This window comes from Acinonyx jubatus, chromosome A2, assembly GCF_027475565.1.
Source record: "Acinonyx jubatus isolate Ajub_Pintada_27869175 chromosome A2, VMU_Ajub_asm_v1.0, whole genome shotgun sequence".
Classification (NCBI taxonomy): domain Eukaryota; kingdom Metazoa; phylum Chordata; class Mammalia; order Carnivora; family Felidae; genus Acinonyx; species Acinonyx jubatus.
Window position 1 is genome coordinate 87,185,427 of NC_069383.1, and position 20,844 is coordinate 87,206,270.

The following is a 20,844-nucleotide window of genomic DNA, read 5'->3' on the forward strand; positions in this document are numbered from 1 at the left end:
CTCTTGTATTCCAGTTCTACTTAGGTTTTATTAGTGAGTCAGATAATAAACTTCCTATTTACTTAAAAAACTTAATAAAAATTACACTCATCAAAATGTTAAAAATAAATTTGAACAAAATTTACAAATCATATTTATATATTTTTGTCATCATACTTTGAAGGCATGTTAACTCTTTCATGTCAACAGTATACTAAGTGATTATCTTTACTTTCTGCTTTATCTGGAAGATAATGTCTTAGACAATGAATATTTAGGACTTAAATTCTGACCTTGTTTGGCATAGATATCATCTTTCTGCTTCAGGTTTTCAGTCTTTTTTTAAGTTTATTTATTTATTTTTGAGAGACAGAGAGAGAGAAAGTGCAAGCAGGGGAGGGGCAGAAAGACAGAGTGAAAGAGAATCCCAAGCAGGCTCCACGCTGTCAGCAGAGAGCCTGACTCGAGGCTTGATCTCACAAACCATGAGATCATGACCTGAGCCGAAATCAAGAGCAAACCTGAGCTTAACTGAGCCACCCAGGTGCCCATCAATCTTTATTTTAAATAACAAAATTGGCTTTTACTTTTCATTTTTTCTTTCTTAAAATGTCTCTTATTATTTCATATTATCATCCCTTTCCTAAAATAAGTATCATTTCTATAAATAAATGCATGCCGGTTAGAAGCATGGATTCTGGAATAAGACTTTGCCTAATAGCTTTCAAATCGTGAGCTAAACACTTACCTCTCTGTGACTCAGTTTCTATGTCCAGAAAAAGAGGATAACAGTACCTAACTCATAAAGTTGAAGTGAAAATTACATATTACATGCCTAGCATACACTAAGTGCTACTTTAGGGTTTGCTATTAGTATTGTTGCTATTAATTTATTTCTAAGCGCTTGAGAGTTACCTTTTCTTATTTTTTGATAGTATCAGTGCTTAGAATGGAAATGTGAACCTACTTTTTCTAAAAGAGACTAAAACCCATTAATTTCTGTATATTCTTCCATCACAAACACTGGACATATAATATTTTTTTGCAGTATGAGAATGCAGGAAGTGTTTATCTGAGAAAAGGAAATATGAAAAGAACTGGAACTATGATCATAGGATATTTCAACATTCATAACAAAGGTGGCCTAAACAAAAAGATTACATGTTCCCGAAGGTAAGACTGAGATGCCTGTTTCCTCTGTCAATATGTAGCAAGCAAGAGAAATGACAATGTTGGATTTGGTCCTAGAGGCTGAGCCAGACATAACAAACAAGGTTAAGGCTGGGGCAGAGCTCACATTCACGACCATGTCACACATCTAAGTATTTGAAACATCAACAGGATTTACATATGGTGATGCTGCATTTTAGACAGAAAGGATCATCAGGAAACAAAGTTTGGTGAAGGAAACTAGCATAAACTGTCAGTTATAAGAAACTTCAGAAATTGGAGGTCAGGGACAGATGACTTTCTCAAAGCATTACTAAAAAGTCAACATGAAATGCACTATTTTTGCTACTTGCCAAAGTAGCACACCTTAAGGGATACTTTTAAAATGTATTATCAGAAGTGTCTTAGGAAACACCCTACTTCCAACACAGTGGCCAAAAACAATTCTACAGGAGGATGAGAGCAATTCAGAGCTTGATATAAGAATTGTGACTGACCTTAAAGAGAATGTAAGCTGGGTCATCTGGGCATTCAGAAGAAATAATTAGGACTACATTCACCTGCACATAACAGGAAACTGATTAAGTTTTCTTAAGGTACAAGAAATTCAGAAGAGGTATTCCAGGGCTGGGACAGCTGCTCAAAGGTACAAATAAAGACCAAGGCTCCCTCTAAACTCCCATCCTCAAGGTCACAAGATGGCTGTACCACACCCTGGCTAGAAGAAATGGGTAAGAGTAGAGCAAAAAGCAAGTATTTGCTGAATCTTTTAAAAAATCATCTTTATCAATTTTATCAATAATCTTTCTAAAGATACCACCCAGTAGACTTCCACTTCATCTCACTAAACTTTACAGCAAGGGAGCCTTAAAGGTATTTTTAACTGGACACATAGTTGTTCTCAACAAAACCAGTTAGTAAGAAAGGGAGTTTCAGTAATGAATAGGTAGACAACAGGCAGTGTATGTAACACAATGATACCTTATGCAATCTAGGGGCAGGACAATCTTCCTCCAATACTGTCTAGGGAAGAAGATGTCAACCTGCCCAGCTGACATGAGTTGGTTTAGAGAAGCTTTCCTAGAGGCTGGAATCTGCCATTGTGATCATCTAACTCCAAGCTCCCCAACAACCTGCTAATAGTCATTTGCCAACCATAAAAACCTTGCTCCTGTGGACAGAATGCACTGGACAGGCAAAGCCTTTATCCTGACAAGTATATTTTGTATTATAAATGAACTGACCTTCCACTTTACCACCTAACCACTTGTGGATCTCAGTTTCCTCAATCAGTCCCTGAGGACCTGGTGAACTCTGGATTCACTATCAAAACTAATCTCTCTCAGTTCTAGTTTGGCTGAAATAGTTTTGTATTTCAAAACAGGGGTTGTAGACATATGTATCGTAGGATTTGACAAAATATATTAAACTGATGTCAATATTTACTTATCTTGGCATCTTTCCCAGACTACACTTAAATATACAAAATTTGGTTGTTATGATCCTCAAGTAAGGAAAATAATCAACTTAGGAACAGGAAGGTTTGAATTAGGAATTGGATAAATTAATAAAGGTTTTGGGTGGACTAGAACCTCACTAATTAACCCTTAATTCTATGCAAATCATATATTTATTCTGGCTGGGAAGCACTTTCTGATCATACATATTTGGTGATGAGTTGATTTTTTTTTTTTTTTACTTTTGTGACTCTCCTTAATAACTCAATTTAAAACTTCTCTTGAAATGTACCACATATTGACACAGCACAAAATGAACATGCATGGGTAAATGGCTATCTATATATACAATGCTTCAAATACTCTTATCTAATGTTGGGTGATTATACCAGATGATAATAGCTACTATATGATAAGCACCTACTGTGTGGCAGGTACTTTATATGCATAACCTTATTTGATGACAGCAACCCTGAAAATGAATATTATTATTTCATACATCAGAATGAGGAAACTGAGGCTTGGGGATGATAGAGAATTGTCGAAGGCACATGACAAATAAGTGGCAGAGAAAGGATATACACCCGGCTCTCTCTGCTGCCAAAGCTTGAACTCTTTCTCATACATACATGACTGTGCTCCCTGGACTGCTCTTTTTAGTGTGAATAACACTGAACCGAGCCAAGAAATCTTTGAAGTTTTGAGCTGAAATAGACAATGGCACAAAACAATAAAATAGATCTTGTTCAAGAAAGATTATCGTACTTACCCCAGAGCAACATATCTCCCTTCTTAATTGCCAGTCTAGTGTTTGCCTTAAACCAAGGCCCCCATCCCCTTTTTGACCTGTTTTTTGAGAGCCAGAAACCAGTAAGATGGCATCATTATTTCATATCCACACAACTGCAGTTAAGAGCCTTGGCAGAGAGACCAGCAAGTAAATGAGATGACTGGAGGTGACCGAGGTGATGATAAAGTCCTTCATCAGTTTACTAGAAGAGATTCTATGCACTCAAGCATTCAGACGTCTCCAAATTGAGCTATCTTTTAGATTCAAGCTAATTCAGTATGCCATTTTCTAATTTCTATAACTACCCCTTGTGTGTACATATATGTTTCTGTGCGCAAACTTTCGAATCTGCAGTCTGACCAAGTAAGTCACGGTGAAGAAAGCAGCCAACTCAGAATTAAACAGCTACAGGCCTGGGGGTGCCTGGGTGGCTCAGTCAGTTAAGCATCCAGCTCTTAATCTCAGCCTCGGTCTTGACCTCAAGGATTTGAGTTCAAGCTCTGCGCTGGGCTCCAAGCTGGCTGCGAAGACTACTTTAAAATAATTTTAAAATAATAAAATAAGGGGCGCCTGGGTGGCTCGGTTGGTTGGGCGTCCGACTTCGGCTTAGGTCATGATCTCACGGTCCATGAGTTCGAGCCCCACGTCAGGCTCTGTGCTGACCGCTCAGAGCCTGGAGCCTGTTTCGGATTCTGTGTCTCCCTCTCTCTCTGACCCTCCCCCGTTCATGCTCTGTCTCTCTCTGTCTCAAAAATAAATAAATGTTAAAAAACATTTTTTTTAAAAATTAAAAAAATAATAATAAAATGAAAACAATAAAAAATAAATAGCTACAGGTTTGAAAGTTCTTCTGAGAGATTTTACAGTGTAGGAGGAAGGGTCCACTTTTCTTTTAGGAATAATTAACCCATAACTTTTTAAAAGGGCAAGTGCATGTCACAGAAAAAATAACATTAAATTTTTAAAAGAATAATATAAAAAGCCTACTCGTCCACTTCTATGCTTGCAAATATCCAATGAGAAAAATAATGGATATAAATGTACTGATGTTTTTCATGTTACAGTCAAAGGAGAGAAAAAATAGAGATGGTGACAAAAAATCTGAAGGGGAGAAGGAAAAAGAGAAAAAAATAGAAAGAACAGAAGAGAAATGTAACACAGAAAAAGGGAAGGAAGAGGGGAGAGAAGGCAAGAACCTGTGATGTAGTAGAAGGAAGAATGAGAGGAAAGACAATGAGAAACTATAGGAGGAGGAAGAAAGGGACCAAGGAAGAGAGCAGGTGAGATATAGATGGAAGGAGAGTGGACAGAGCAGGAAGGGCAGAGAAAGTGGATTCTGAGATGTACACTCATCACTGATTGGTTAACTATGATCACACCTCCATGTCACTTAGTATGTGGGCACCAGCATACATCAGTGGCAAACAATCTCGGGTTTTATAGTTGCAAAGAATCCTTTAATCAATAACGTTTAATTTATTCTGTTTTCCAAATAAAGTTTTCTTTTTCTCAGGAAAGATAATTTAGTATCAAAAGATAACCATGGTTTTCAGTGTTTACTCTGAAACATTAGAGTTCCTATAACTCTCTTCATGGCATTCAAAACTATCTAATTACCTTCGCTTTGGTTTTTTGAGTGATTAGAGCTGCTTTAAGCCACAAAGCAACACCTGTACATTTGTACTGATCCTTCGGCACACACCCACATCTCGTTGCTATATTGGTTCTTACATGGGGTTGAATAAAGAAGGAAAAAAACACGTATAGTTTTAGCAAAGCATACACTTTAGAAATAATTGGTTAACCCGTAGGCACGGCATTCAACCCTTTAGAAGCTCTGCCTTCAGTGAGATGGGGCATAGCAGGTACCATGGCGAAAATTACTCTCTGAGCTACACAATTAAAACCAAAGAGAGATCACTTCAGGAATTACCTGACAGCCAAGAACATATATACTTTTAAATATACCATTCCTGTGTTTGGACAGTCATTATGAAATCTTCATATTTGAGATTTCAACGCCAATTTCTGAAAATGTGTTTTTAATACTTTTTTTGCTTAAACTTGATAAGAATGATATTACACAGTTTGGTTATTTAATAAATGATTCTAAAGTTGATGAGGTGGGTTAATCATCCAAATGTTTCCTGAAACCAAAATATTTAGATAAATGAATTTCTCTTTTTATATGTGCTATGTCTTTACTCAGACGAAGCCTAAACCATTTCTCTTTGTTCATAGTGAACCTGCCATTCTAACAAAATGCATTCCACCTTCCTTCTCTTCCTGACAGAGGGTAGGGCCATCCATTTTTGCTATTTCTATATTACATAAAGAACTTAAAATTTCTTTAAGAACTTTGTATTTTGTGTGAAAATACGTACAATTTTTTTAAATGCCAATGTTCAAAAAGTACTGATTACTCAATTTATATATGCTTTTCAAATGTAAAGGCTATTTGAAATACTAAGGGTTCAATGCATCAGCAACTATTTGTGAACATTAAAGCCATAGTAAGTGCCATTTGAAATAATCAGAAGAACAATTCTGATTATTGCAACACATTCTAAATAAATTGATCATATAAGGTTCCCAGGTTGTTCTATAAAGTTGGTCAATTCCAGAGAGGGAAAAAATAAATCAAAAATGGCTCTTAAATGTATTCTTTTGAATGAAACTAATTCATGAAAAAATTTGAAAGTCAATAGTATGGAACTTTAAAGTCTTATTACAATCACATATCATCTACTTTTTAAAGGTGAAAAGAAAAAATTATGGGAATAAGACAGTTCTATAAAAAACATATGATTATAATGATACAACTTTATTTTATTCTTTAGTGTTTTTCATGAAAATAAAATAATAGTTTAAAGAAGCACAAAAATTGGAGGGAAGTACTCTAATTAAATAATTTCTGGTAATGAAGAAAGAATATCTGCCTAAATGAGATGTTTTCAATTATGAGCCTATAACTTGATTTAAGTCTTGATTTTTTAACCTCTCATGGGGAAACACACTAAAGCAAGATTTATATGATTTATGAAACAATCTGAACCACCTCACTAAAAAATGTTTGAAATGAATTGTACAGAGTGAGATGAAATATATAACAAGTAAAGCAAAATGCTTTAAAATGGTCAATTTTCACAGTCACATACAAATAGGACACAGCTGCAGTTCACTTTTAAATTGCATTTAACAAATGATCCTAACAGTTTAAGTATGCTGATTCTGAAATCTGAGACAAGTAAAGGACAAATAACCACAAACCTGATTGACAACACAGTTACCTTACCAATATCACATTACTTTAATTCAAATGATAAAATCATTCCCTTGAAAGGAATTTAATCTGGAGTATATTACCAAAAACTACGTCTGACATATATATCATTCCTATATTTGAAAGGTCATTATACTGCACTGCCATTGAACAGTGATTTTTAAATAGCAACCAGTTGATTCCAGAACACATATATTTATAATAGTAATACTGGCTATTGTTATGACAAAGTGGTCTTTCTCCAATTATATCTTTTCTTAGGTAAATGCTAGTTTTAGCAGGAAATGACTTTCCCAATCACCCCACAATATGATTAAATAAATAATGGAATGGAAATGTAGCATGAAAGAACCACCAACAGTGATACTGGATTTACAAAATACAATAAAATCCCCCTTCTAAAGCATTATACCACACTGTTAATTCAGTTCTGCTTAAGACAATTTTTTTCCCCTCAATCAATAATTTAAAACATTTTTTCACTGTTGAGGGAAGATTTGCCCCACCTTACGCATCCTTAAAGAACAGGGATTCTAGTCTATTTCAGGATTCAGATAAAATGTCTTACTCAAGCTCAGGCACTTTCCACAGACTCATTTACTTATGTTTGGCTTTCATAGTTGCTTTTTCTAATATCTCACCTCTCTTCTCTGAGGGTAACTGAGTAAGCCAATCTTATGAGTAGGTAGGTTCTTATTTACATGACTTCAATGATTTCTAAAAGTCTTTCTATCCCAAAATATAGTAACTGCCTGGTTAGTGATGCTAAAATTCTTCAAAACAAAATAAAACAAAAAAGGAAAACATCTTTCTACCATTATAATTAAGACTGTGGGAGGATTCAATATTGATGAGTCATCCTTACTACAAATCAGTTGGGGGAGGAGTTATAAACAAAAAAGGATAGGTAGATACCTGAGGGTGAGAAGGAAGAGGGATTATAGTAGGAAAGGGAAGGTGCAGACATCAACTCAACCTTTGCATGTTTCACAATACTGCCCTGGTCCACAGGAGGGGAGCAGGGAATCGCCAGGTGTGGCTGGGAAAGAGAAATGGCTTCTGACTAGACCATCTAGGTTTCCATTTCCTATCTTCCCATTATTCACAACTTTCTACAAAAAAAAAAAAAAAAAAAAAAATCAGGTTTGATCCTGGAAACTGTGTTGTAAAAACTGACCATACTTTGGGACTTACGCAAAAAAAGCAAATTCTAGGGGAAATAAAGTTTCTGATCCTGATACCTTTCTAATTCAACATGATGGATGTGAGACCTCTTTTTGCTGAGCTTCTGGAGTGTGGTATACTCATGCAAGGACACCATAGTTCATTGTGACTAACGATGCCGTCTCAAGAGAGTCGTAGACAACAGAATTTAAAAGATACAAGAAGATGAAAACAGAAGTACCAAGTGACACCCTTTAACAGAGAGATGAAAACTAGTAGAAATAACCAGGCACTCTTTACAGAGTTGTCAAAACTGCAAATACATGGATAAACTATTTAATGTTGGAAATAGATGACAACTGTTAGACATGCTAGTTTCAAATTCTTTAGTATTATATTTTTGTTTTTCAAAAGATTTTCAAAAAATCTTTAAAGAACGATGACACATACACAGACTCGTAATTTTGAACCACTTTTACACTAGACTGACATTTGCCTTTCCACTTCACATTCTGAGCTCTGTCACATAGCACAAGTCTCAGAGAGCAGCTGACATCATAGTCTGATCTACAGTAATGTTCTGTGTTAGGTGCCCTTGTACATATGACTTCTATCGCAATGCATTCTTTTAGGTAAAAAGTGACAACCATCAGCTGTATGCAAACACCATTCCTCCAAATGAGGAGTCCAATGTAAATCATACAGAAGACTGATTTTTCCAGACATAATTGCTACCTTTAAAGACTGAGAAATCTCAAGCTAAGGTTTTACAGATTTCTGAGCTTTAAAAAATGTTGGCTGAATGACCTTCTATTTTGGTCTCCTATAAAATGAGCCAACTGGAAATGTACAATAGGTTAAGTTTTCCTATGATCAGTTCAGTTCTTAAAGACACCATATAATTAACTTTAACATTATTTTTTTTAAGTCTAAAAGAAAAAGAGACACATGTAAGCCTCATTTCATTTTTAAACCATTCTTCTACCTGTAGAACATTTTACAGGGAAAAACTCTTACTGAAGGCCTGTAGCTACAGCCAGCTTCAAAATCTAAATATTTGATAAAACAGGTAACAGGAATTTAAAATATGACATGAACAATTCTCAAAGTTTATAATAATTTGATATTCTTGAAGTTACTCAAGAATAAAATTTCTCTATCTTTACTGACGGTGTGGAAAAGAGGTAGAAATTGAGGCTTCCCCCACGATGTCCAACTTGAAGAATTACACTTTATTCTTACTCTATCTTTTCAGACTTAGGGATGTGATTATGGTCAGTCTTTGGCTGACTTATTTTTGCCAGCTATCTAGCAAAAGCAAATGCTATGTCATATTTTAATATTTTTAAGTTTTCTACGATGGCACCTTACAAAGGATGAAGAAAACGGAAAAAAAAAAAACCACAAAACAGTAACAAGGCTTTGTTATCACATGGCCTTGCATTGCAACGTGGCAATTATACCTTTTAGCCCAGCTCTGGCTCACTTACCTACCACTCTCACTTAGAACTAATAACAGACAAGCCCCTTTGCTAAGGGTCACACCAAGTGACAGGCTCAATCAATCAGTCTGCAGGTTAGGTCTGGGTTGCCATCATACTGGCTGGTCTTTCCACTTAAAAGATTCTCACCACCTCAGAAAAAAACACCAGAACGTTATTGGGAAGAGAATGAGCTAAACACTTTATTAAAGAAGGGACTAGTTACAGAAAATTAATTTTACAAAGTCTAAAATTCCAACGAATTAGACTCCTGGCTTTACAGACAAGGCTGCCACCATGCCACAAGAAAGTTGTAAAAAGCACTATTTTAAATCCCCAGAAAGCATTTATTTACACAAAACATTTTAAAGCAGATATGAAGGTGTTTTTAAAAAAAGAGAAAACTTAAGGACTCTCATCATTCTTACACGCATGTTTATCTGAAATGCCAGCTGCTGGGTGGATTATCTCCTGCTATGTCAATAACTGTTAGCCTACAAGACATCGAAACTATAATATGAGATTACTAGGCAATAGTTTCTATTTGATTGAGTATAAGTATTTTTGCCTTGAAATTCTAATCAAATAAATGCCTGTCGTGGCTTAGAAGTTCCATGGAAGTGAAATGCCCAGAAGTGCCAGAGGAAATAACAGAAAATGGACAGTATCTTCTTTCCCCACATACACGACTAACTAGCTTAAAACAGTCAAAATACATGCACCATAAAAAATTATATTTCTTGTGGCTAAATTTTACTTCCTCAGTAATGTTTAATTTTGATGAAGGACTCCATAGTAATGATCCTCTTTTAAAAGGTATCTTTAAATTATAAGGGGCTTCCACAGCCCTTACCTGGAAATTAAAGCTGTGCAGATAAAAGACAAAGTCATCAATACACAACAGAGACCACTTGGAAAAAAGCAGCACGTTAAAAAGTAAAAGGAAATTTTTTTAAAACCCATCTTACGGACATTTTAAAGGACACCTTATGAAGAATAAAGAGCTGGAAGAAAGCCGCTCCATTTCAGGAGGGCTGTCTGACACTGGATGAAATGAGGGACCCCTGGCTGGCGAGCAGCGGTAACTTTGCAGCGGGCAGGCGACAGCGCGGGGCAGCCGGGGACCGGGGCGCGTCAATCTGTCACCAGCCCGTCCGCCAAGCCCCGCGCCAGCCCCAACGCCACCCTTCAGGGGGAACCGGGAGCAGGACAAAGGTCTGGAATCCAAGCACGGGGTTAGGGAAACAAGACGCGCGCATCCACGAAACGTGCCGGCTGCAAGGACAAGGAGTAAGGGGGAACGACGCCAGCCCCCAATTCTCAGGCGTTTCCCACAAGAACCGGCTCATTACGAGCAGATGCGTGAAGGGAGTGTGTGGTGTGTGGCGAATAAATCCCAACTCGCTGCTCGATCCTAACTTTGTTCTCTGGGTCCCTTCACAGAGCTCTAGGTTGAGGGAAGGGTTCTCTTGGCTCTCGTTTAAATGGCCCCTTGGAAGAAGGAAAGAGAGAAAAAGCTGCGCTCGCGGGCGCACCGGGCCGGGCGGCGAGCGCGGAGCCGCTGTGGTACCTACCATGGTATTCTTGTCCCGGTACGTAGTAGGTGGGGTTGCCCGCAATGTGCAGAGAAATGAGCACCTCGCCCTGCTCCCCATCCCCTTCCAGCTCCCCGTGGTGGGTGCACAGGAAAAAGAAGGGCGAGAAGCGGGGGTAATAGCCCACCGCCGCACGCGCCCTCAGCGTCGCCCCCAGCAACAGCGCCAGGAGGAAAGTCCGCGGGGCCCAGCAACTGCGCTCCATGCCGCCGCCGCCGCCGCCGCGCGCCGCGAGCGCCGCTCGCTCATTCAGTTTGGGAGGCGCCGGGACGGAGGAACCACGCGCAGGGAAGGCGAGAAGGCGGCGGACGGGAGCAGAGAGGACTCGAGAGCGGAGCTCCGCCGGGAAGTTCGGCGGGAGACCACGGCTCGCAAAGTTTCTTTGGGCCGGCGGAGAGCGGGCCCCGGGCTGCGGGCGCCGAGAGCGCGTCGGCCGCCGCCTCCGTGCGCTGCCGCCGCCGCCTCTGCGCGACGCCCCTCGGCCAGGCCTGGGAAAGCGCCCGCCCCCCTCCACACCTTCTTAAAGCCCCGGGCGCCGAGTCCCCCCCGCCGCCGCCACACGTGTCCCGGCCGCTCCCCCGCCCCCGCGCGCCGCGCCGCGCGCACCCGCCCGGCCCCCGCCCTCTCGGCCTCGCTCGCCGGCACCTCGCGCGGCGCGGGGCGTACGCCTCCCGGGGCCCCCGCGCCTCAGCCCAGTTCCCACCCGGAAGGGCGGCGGGGGGGGGCGCGGGCCGGAGGAGGGGGTTGGGCGGGGGGGGTGCTGTCGGGGGCCTCGGGGCCCGCCAATCTGCGGTAAGGGACGGAGAAACCTCGGAGAGAGAGAACCTCCTGCCAGCTGTCTGGAGGAGCACAAGAAGACGACCATCCCCTTTGGCCCTCAGATTTCCCTCTTTTTCCTGAGAGGAGGCGCGGGGTAAAGAGAGAGGTGGTGGGGCCGGCGCTAGCGCCGGCTTCTTTGTCTGAGCCGCCTGCGCCCCGCGCCCCTCGGGGCTCGCCCGCCTCGGAGCCCGGGCGGCCTGCACTTGTTCTGGGGATCCGCCCGCGGCCCCGAACTGAGAGGGGCCCCTGCGCTCCCTTCCCAGGCAGGCCTCGCGTCCTTCCCGCTGCCCCCCGCCCGGCTCCTCGTCGCAGCGACTGAGCCTCATCTGTAGCCGGATTTTAAATGAGATTAAGGGAAAGTGGAATTGGCAGCCTCGAGTGGTGCCTGGAAATGGTGATTTGTGCTACTCGGGTGTGGGGAATTGTGTGGCAGGAAGGGCTGGCGGAGCTGAGCCCCGACAGGCGCTCTTCGCTGGACTGTTCTGTTATTCATTGCTGCTGGGTTCTTCAGGCGGAGAAGGTTGTAATTTTTTAAATCAGTGTTTATTTCCTTTAAATGTCAGCTAAGACCAATGTCCCTGAAATAGGGGAAGGGGAAAACGTTCTGGGGAGATGCTGGCAGTGGTGATTGAAGCGGGTGGTAATGAGCTGCTGCACATGAGACTGTGGGGAAGTGAAATAAAAAGCACGGTTTTTAACCGAGGACGGCTGGCAGGAGCCCTGCGGCATCCAGAGATGGGGGAGCTGGGTTGCCAGGTTTTAATGCCTCTCCCCACCCTCCCTTGGCTTACTACCAAGCCCAGATAAACCCGCACGTACAGAAATGAGTAGATTATAAAATTGGAAAGAATGGTGTCTTTGCCTATTGGGAAGGGGGCGGCGTGAAAGGCAGGGTCCAAAGGGGAGACTTCAATAGTCCTTTGGTTGCAAAAGGAGGAGATTGTTTTTCTTCCTTGTATCCAAACCGAGTTCAGACTGGCAGAAACAGCCCACTTCTGGCTACCTTCTCGTTTTCCTTCTTTTGATCCCCCGAGGGCCTGACTGCTCTATATATTTGATGTAATCATCCTTAGCACTGCAGCTCTGTGCTGGGTGGAGACTATATGGGCTGTAGGTAAATTACTGCATTTAATACTCACACCACCCCCAGAGGCAAAAAACTATCTCCATTTCACAAGGGAAGAAACAGTCAGAAATGTTAATTTGCCCAATATCAGTAACAAAGGCTGGATGTGGGACAACCTGGCTGCTGGCTCTAAAGGCTCTCACCCAGAGCTGTCCTGCAACCATCTACAACCTTAGCTAGAAGGAAGACTACCACCACCACCTGTTCACAGCAGGCAATGTTGCCCTGAATAGAATTACAAGACACTCACCCCACAGCCGGCATGACTGTTACCATGTCTTCCTGTCCAGTTAGGTGAATATAACCTATCACAAAATGAATCACTTCTAGAACGAATCCAAAACTATTGCACATTTTTAGCTAACTTTAAACATGTTTACCATGTGCCCAAGTGCTGTCCTAAATACTTCAAAGACTAAACTCTTAATCCTCATAACAACTTTATGTGTAAAGCACTATTGATAGCCTCATTTTACATACTGTGAAAATGGAGCACAGAGAGGTCAAGCTGTGTGTCCAAGGTCACACAGCTGATAAGTGAGAGAGCTATGACTTGAACAGTCTGATTCTAGAGTCCCAGCACTTAACCACTGTAAACCACTTCTAAGGAATGCATGTTGGTATTGTTAGAGGGATGAGAAAAAGAACTATTCTTTACTAATGTCAGATTACCTCATTTAATCCTTACATTAGCGTGTGAAGTAGGTACAATTATTCTCACTTTTTAGAAAAGAAAGTTGAAATTCATAGAAGATTAGTGATTTTTCAGGGGCACTCAGAAAAGGAGCCTGGGATGAAATCTGGCCATGCTTGTTCCCAAGGCCGCCGCTTTAAATAAATTGTCTTTAGTAAAAGCACTGATAATTGGTCCGGGACATAACCGGCACTTCATTCCCAGAAGGTCGCCAATTCCCAGAGGTCCCCCTTTTTCTATTCTATAGGAAGTACTCTCTTGTGCATCTTTTACCATAACTTTCTTAACATTCAATTTATATGACTAAGTTTATTTTCCAATCTTTCCCTTTGTTTGTGCTTTCTTAACTTTTTACAACATTACCTTGCTATGTGCATTTTGGTGACTTTCATACTCTTAACTACTCAGGCTCAAATCTCTGACTTCAGGCCCATGGTTGTTCATTAACAGGCATGGAGACTGTTTAAATAATGAGTGGTGTTGAGTTGCTTAAGAGAAAGGTAGATGCTGGTACACCCCACTTAGCAGTCCTTTGCACAAGCATGAGTACTTGTGCCCTTAAAGTAATAGAGGTCCAAGTTCACACATCTCTGATATTTTCATGGTCAAACCCAGTTCAACTAGCTATTATTAATACATTTTAATAATCTTATAAATAAATCAGGAAAATGCAAAGGGCCTATATAGAATCACCATGAACATTAGGAATTAGCATCTTTGGGGACACCTGGGTGGCTCAGTCAGTTGAGTGTCAGACTCTTGATTTTGGCTCAGGTCATGATCCCAGGGTAGTGGGATAGAGCCATGCATCAGGCTCTGTGCAGAGCATGAGCCTGCTTAAGATTCTCTCTCTCACTCTGCCCCTCTTGCCCCCTCATGCATTCTCACTTTCTCTAAAATAAATAAATATATATATATATATGTATATATATATTTCTCTAAAATAAATAAATAAATATATATATAAAATTAAAAAGAAATTAGCATCTTCCTAGTTGAGCAGTTTAAGTCTCACAATCTATTGGAGGAAAAGTAGGTTACAATTCGAAACTTCCAGTTTCCAAGCTCCTGTGCTAAGTCTTAGATCTTATTTCTATTTACTGAGTCATAATAAACATCTTCAAGAATATTTGGTCCACAAAATCTACAACCCTTCAATTTTCTTGAAATGCTTTTCAAGAAAAATTGGCTTACATCAAAAAATCTGCAAAAAATAAAAGTGTCAGGGGTGGAAATGACTAAATTTGTGGATAAGGGAATTTAAAATGGGGTAAGATTCCTTTTTAATTAAAACTGCTCTGAAGTGGCAATTACTCTACCAAAAAAATTACACTTAAGCATTCTTAGCCTATAAATCCTTTCTTGCTAATAAGTAAAAATTATTGCCCAGTACTGAATTTGAATAATCAGCACACAATGGGAAATACATAGATTCTATATTTATGTACATATAATAAATCAGATTCACAACTTTCAAATCATTGGGAGAAGATGAATCTAGATAAAATACAAAACAGATATTGAATTACATTTAAAAGTTGCAAGAGTTCACTCACTGTCTGCCTTTCACTGATCTTTTGAGTCCAAGTAGCAAACATTTTGATATGTATGAGAAAGTAAATCTCTACTCTTATCTACTATGTAAAAGTCAAGCAGACAATATACAAAATTATACAAATATATATATATATATATACATATGTATGTATATATACATATATATATAGATAGAGAGAGAGAGAGGGAGGGGGAGAGGGAAAAGGAGGGGGAGAGGGAGGGAGAAAGAGAACAAACAGGAATCAGCCAACTCTTTAGGCTCCAAATTAGTAATAAAGGACCAAATAAAAGGAAACCCTTCCCTACATAGAAGTAAACTTATAAAAACCTATTACTTGTAAGACATGATACAATCTGAAGAAGTTGAGACTCTTAAGCAAAAAAAAAAAAAAAAAAAGGGTTAGCTAAGTCTTTAGGGAATGAAACTTTGGTTTGTGAGTTCGAGACCCACATTGAGCCCTCTGCTCTCAGCACAGAGCCAGCTTTGGATCCTCTGTCTTCCTCTGTCTCTGCCCCACACCTGCTCACACACACACACTCTCTCTCTCTCAAAAATAAGTAAACATTTTTTTAAATGCTGAGAGAAGGAAAAAAAAATATTTGGGGCCAAAACACCTACGTGTAAGAAGTAGCCTATTGGGAAGCAAAGTGGTAAATAGAACTACCCTATGATCCAGAAATTGCACTACTAGGAATTTATCCAAAGGATACAAAAATGCTTGTTTGAAGGAGCATGTGCACCCCATGTTGGCAGCAGTGCTATCAACAATAGCCAAATTATGGAAAAGAGCCCAAATGTCCAATGACCTATGAATGGATACACACACACACACACACACACACACACAAATGGAATACGACTTGGCAATCAAAAAGAATGAAATCTTGCCATTTGCAACAATGTGGATGGAACTGGAGGGTATTATGCTAAGAGAAATAAGTCAATCAGAGAAAGACAGATATCACATGATTTCATTCATATGTGGAATTTAAGAAACCAAACAGATGAACGTAAGGGAAGGGAAGCAAAAATAAGAGAAAAACAGAGAAGGAGGCAAACCATAAGAGACTCTTGAATACAGAGAACAAACTGAGGGTTGCTGGAGGGGAGAGGGGTGGGGCAGATGGGCTAAATGGGTGATGGGCATTAAGGAGGGCACTTGTTGGGATGAGCCCAGGGTGTTATATGGAAGTGAGGAATCACTGGATTCTACTCCTGAAGCCAAGACTACACTGTATGTTAACTAATTTGAATTTAAACAAACAAACAAATAAAAGTGGTAGATTGAAGGCCTGAAAGAATGTCAGTGCTGGTGGAGTAAAGAACATCAAGGGAGACTGGCCCTGATGAGCTGTGAGCACAGCAGTGGACAGACCAGGCAGGGCCTTGTCAGCTACAGCAAGGACTGTGGTCTCCTTCCTGCATGTATTGGTGAGGCACAGGAGGGATTATAAGCAGGGACCTATACTGAGGTCATGGTCATAGATTTGGAGGGTCATGTTGGTTACAGTAGAATCGGGAGCAGGAAGGTAGATGCAGGAAGAGGATTCAGATGTGGTACAAGTAGTTCAGGTGAAAGATGATGGTCTGGGAGGAGAAGGCAGAAGGGGGGTGGAACTGAGAATATTTAAAAGACCCACATCCCTGGGTGATAAACTGAATCACTGGACCCAGGGCTAAGGGGAGAGAGAAGGTGATGCCCAGTTTTCAGGCTTTTGAAGCTTGGTGACTGTGCAGTTCGATAAACTATTTTTAAAATACCTTTTATTGGGATGCCTGGGTGTCTCAGTCGGTTGGGCGTCTGACTCCCATGATCTCCCAGCCATGATCTCCCAGCTTGTGAGTTCGAGTCCCACAGTTCGAGCTGTGCTGACAGCTCAGAGCCTGGAGCCTGCTTCTGGTTCTGTCTCCCTATCTCTCTGCTCCTCCCCTGTTCACACTCTGTCTCACCCTCTCTCTCAAAACATAAATAAACATTTAAAAAATTTTTTAATAAATAAAATAAAATACCTTCTATTAAGTAAACTTTTTTTTCAACGTTTATTTATTTATTTATTTATTTATTTATTTATTTATTTATTTTGGGACAGAGCATGAACAGGGGAGGGGCAGAGAGAGAGGGAGACACAGAATCGGAAGCAGGCTCCAGGCTCTGAGCCATCAGCCCAGAGCCTGACGCGGGGCTCGAACTCACGGACCGCGAGATCGTGACCTGGCTGAAGTCGGACGCTTAACCAACTGCGCCACCCAGGCGCCCCTAGGTAAACTTTTTAATGAAGTATATATATGCACAAAACAGTGAAAAAATCATGCTCAATGCATTTTCACAAACAGAAGACCCCCCTGTGAGTAGTATTCAGAGAACATTAGGCAGAAGTGCCTGTGACCCCTGGGAACCATCACTCTTCCCCAAGACATGGAAGAGATTTTAAACAGGGACATAATATGTCTTCAAGATGGTTAATTTTGCCTGCTTTTAAAGTTCATGTAAGCATAGCTATGCAACATACATGATTTTATATCTGGCTTCTTTGGCCCAACATCATGTTTGTAAGAATCATCCATGTCGTTGCATGTAGCAATAGTTTGTTCATTCTTACTACTATATAGTATATCGTTGGGATCACAATTTATTTATCTATTATTGTTAATGGAAACTTTGGCTATTTTCATTTTGGGACAACTACGAAAATGTGGTTAAAATTACTCTTGTGCATGTGTTTTGGTGAACATACACATACATTCAGTGAGGAGAAGGAGCACTGGATCACGGAGGAACTTCTTTTAATACATTGCCAAACTAGTGAGATATAAACACAAGTCTATAGGTGTACAAAATGAAGTCAAAGCAGGAATCCAAAGTTAAGCCACTAAGTGCCCAACCCACCCAGGACTCTGACATCTCCCATTTCAACAGACCTTAAACTTCCATTTTGATGGCTCTGTGGGATGTTGAAATAGGAGATAAAGCTTAGGCTCTGCCCAAGGTGGGAAAGATGATAGGATATTACTACTCGAAGTGGAGTTTGCAGATGGGTCCACAAATTACCTGTTGCCAATCCATGTTGAGATACGTACAGAAATTAAGAGTATTTAGAAACTTTTATAGTAAATTTACAGTGCAGTAACATCTAAGCAGCATTCCATTTTTCTAGTAACTAATTTTGATCGTATTTTATAAAAAATATCTGTCTGTGATGTATCACAGATAGTTTCTAAAGCACTGTGAAAGGAAACTCATGCATAAAGCTATGACTGATCCTCAAATAGCTAGACCCTCAACAGAAAGGTGAACTAGAAAAAAATTATTTTCTCATTTGTTTCAATCTTAGCCTAGAGTAATGATGGCAGGGGAATTCTCTCACCAAAATTTGGAACCATAGTCTGGCTCTCAAGAATATGTGGTCCAAATTCATACTTCCGTTTGATTTGAAAAACTTCAAGCCAACAAGTGGTCCTGCATTAAAAGTGCTCCCAGGCACCTAGAAGAAACAAATTCAAATAAATGTTCTCCTGAAGGAAAAAATAAACCTCCTTTAAGTCAGGCTTCAAAGACTTACAACAGATAAAGGCACATTTAACATATGTTTATAATCATAAGTCACTAATATTGTGAGAAAGCAGAACCCAGTGAGTCAACAGAAACAGTAGATAACCAGAATCAGACTCATAGAGACTTCAGATATTGGAATTATCAGCTATAGAATACAAGATGTATATATTTAATAAATGTAGAAAAATAAAATGTTTCAAAAATATAGCTAAGGATAAGGGACCATCAAGATTGACCAGGCATTGTCAAAGTGAAAAACCTGATACCTAAATTTAAAACCCCAAGGACAGACACATATGCTTCTGACTATATGGAATATTAGACATTCTGGGAGGCCCTTTTCCTGTAAAACAGCCAGATCCAGCATAAAACATAATTTTCTTGTGTTATTGGACTTATAGGAAATAAAAGAAATCACTAAGAGACCATGAAATTTAAAAAAGGGAACTAACCCTGAGGGGAAACAGGAACCATATGCAGTGAGCACAAATGAATATGGGTTCCTGATTATATGAAACTCAGTATACAGCAGTTGGCACCACAGATCAAAAGAGGGAAAAAAATGGACTTTTCAATAAATGTGCTGAGACCATTGGTTATCTGTGTGAAAATAATAACATTGAAACTCCACTCCTCACCTAGGGCCACAGCCACAAGTATAGGACCTTTCACTTGTATAAGCCTCTTCCAAGGCCCTGTGGGGGAACTAGAAATGGGTTCACCTGGTCACATGTTTTTGTAAAGTTTGAAAAGATACTGTGACCAGATGGTTACGATCTCCATTCCTTTTTATTCTGACTACCTCTCCATATTTCTCGTGTAGATTGTCACTGCAGTGGCTGTGAGCATTTTGGGGGATTTGGCTAAAGGGAAGTCAATTTGGAGACGCAATGCAGTTAAGTTTAGTTGGGTATTTTTATGTAATCTGCAGTCACTCTGTGTTCACTTAAGTTATTGCTAGCTGCTGTCCCAGCAAAGAATGACTTCTAGAAATACTTTTTACTATCTACCATGTGGGCCTAATTGGAGTCATGACATGTAGGTACAGTTTAGAAGTTATATTATAGACTATCCTACGGCCCCTGGCACAAGAAATATGTGAATAGTGGAAGGGTAACATGGTGTGAAATGTGTAAGTTAGTATCTGGAAATTCTTTCGAATCACAAGATGTTTCAAAATGTCAGAAATGCATGAGTTAATGCAGTATTTACAATTAGAACTATTTCTTTGATAGGAACACTTGAAATGTAATTTAACTTAACCAGAATACCTATATTTGAAGGGCACAAATCTGTGGTACCACTACAATAAACAAGTACATCTATAGTGAAGTCTTGTGTTTCGTGATTCCCCATCTATCAAATCACATATTTAGTGTGTCTGTTGTAGCTTGTTCTGGCAGTCTGGTGGTTCCAAACAAAAAGCACACACAATTGTCACTGGTACAGCGAAGTGACCTGAAGGAACAAGTGTTCCAGTGACAAATCTCTTAAACATATTCTTCAGTAGAACTAGGTATGTAGTATTAGTATGAGTGAATGCGGTGATACACTTGATTGCTTTTGGTGTGCCTTAAATTCAGATTAATTTTATGTTTTATGTATTCATAATTGTTGACTATACCAAAATTCAATTATGATGAGGAGAAAGTATTTTAAGGAATGTCAAAAACATAAAACTAAATAAAGAAAATGGGTTAAGTTTTGAAATGTCAAAAACTATGTACCCAACATAGCAACGGGAACTCCAAATTCTGACATCAGTGTCATGAAGACAAAAGAATTGAGATTGCCAAGAAAATACGGGTGATAAAAATGACAACAAAAGAGATGAGGAAAACTAGGAGAATCTGTACCCGCCTGAACAGGAAATGAAGATGAGAAGGAAGATGAATATATTAATTACAAAAATACAATTTGTATGAATACGTGAAGGTCTGAGGCAGCTTCAATTTGATAAATTCAGTAGTTCTATTTTTAATTTTTTTAGGACACTCTACACTGTTTTCCATAATTGCTGCGCCAGCTTACACTCTCGTCAATAGTGTGTAAGTGTTCCTTTTTGTCCACATCCTCGCCAACACTTGATATTTCTTGTCTTTTTGATAACAGCCATTCTGACAGGTGTGAAGAGCTATCTCATTGTGGTTTTGATTTGCATCCCCCTGATGATCA

At 39.9% G+C, this 20,844-nt stretch overlaps 1 protein-coding gene across 3 annotated transcripts in view; it reads right to left on the bottom strand.

Annotated features, from left to right (window-relative positions):
* RELN (reelin) overlaps positions 1 to 20,844 on the bottom strand; it is a 579,194-nt gene that overhangs the window by 512,214 nt on the left and 46,136 nt on the right. For 2 of the 3 annotated variants that reach the window (XM_027071727.2, XM_027071724.2), the window contains exon 1: positions 10,899 to 11,424. The exons of the other annotated variant lie outside the window; for it this stretch is intronic. In XM_027071727.2, the coding sequence (XP_026927528.1) occupies positions 10,899 to 11,124 (226 nt within the window). In that variant the 5' untranslated portion in view covers positions 11,125 to 11,424. Of the gene's footprint in view, positions 1 to 10,898; positions 11,425 to 20,844 lie in introns of those variants that run through there. 3 annotated transcript variants of the gene reach the window in all.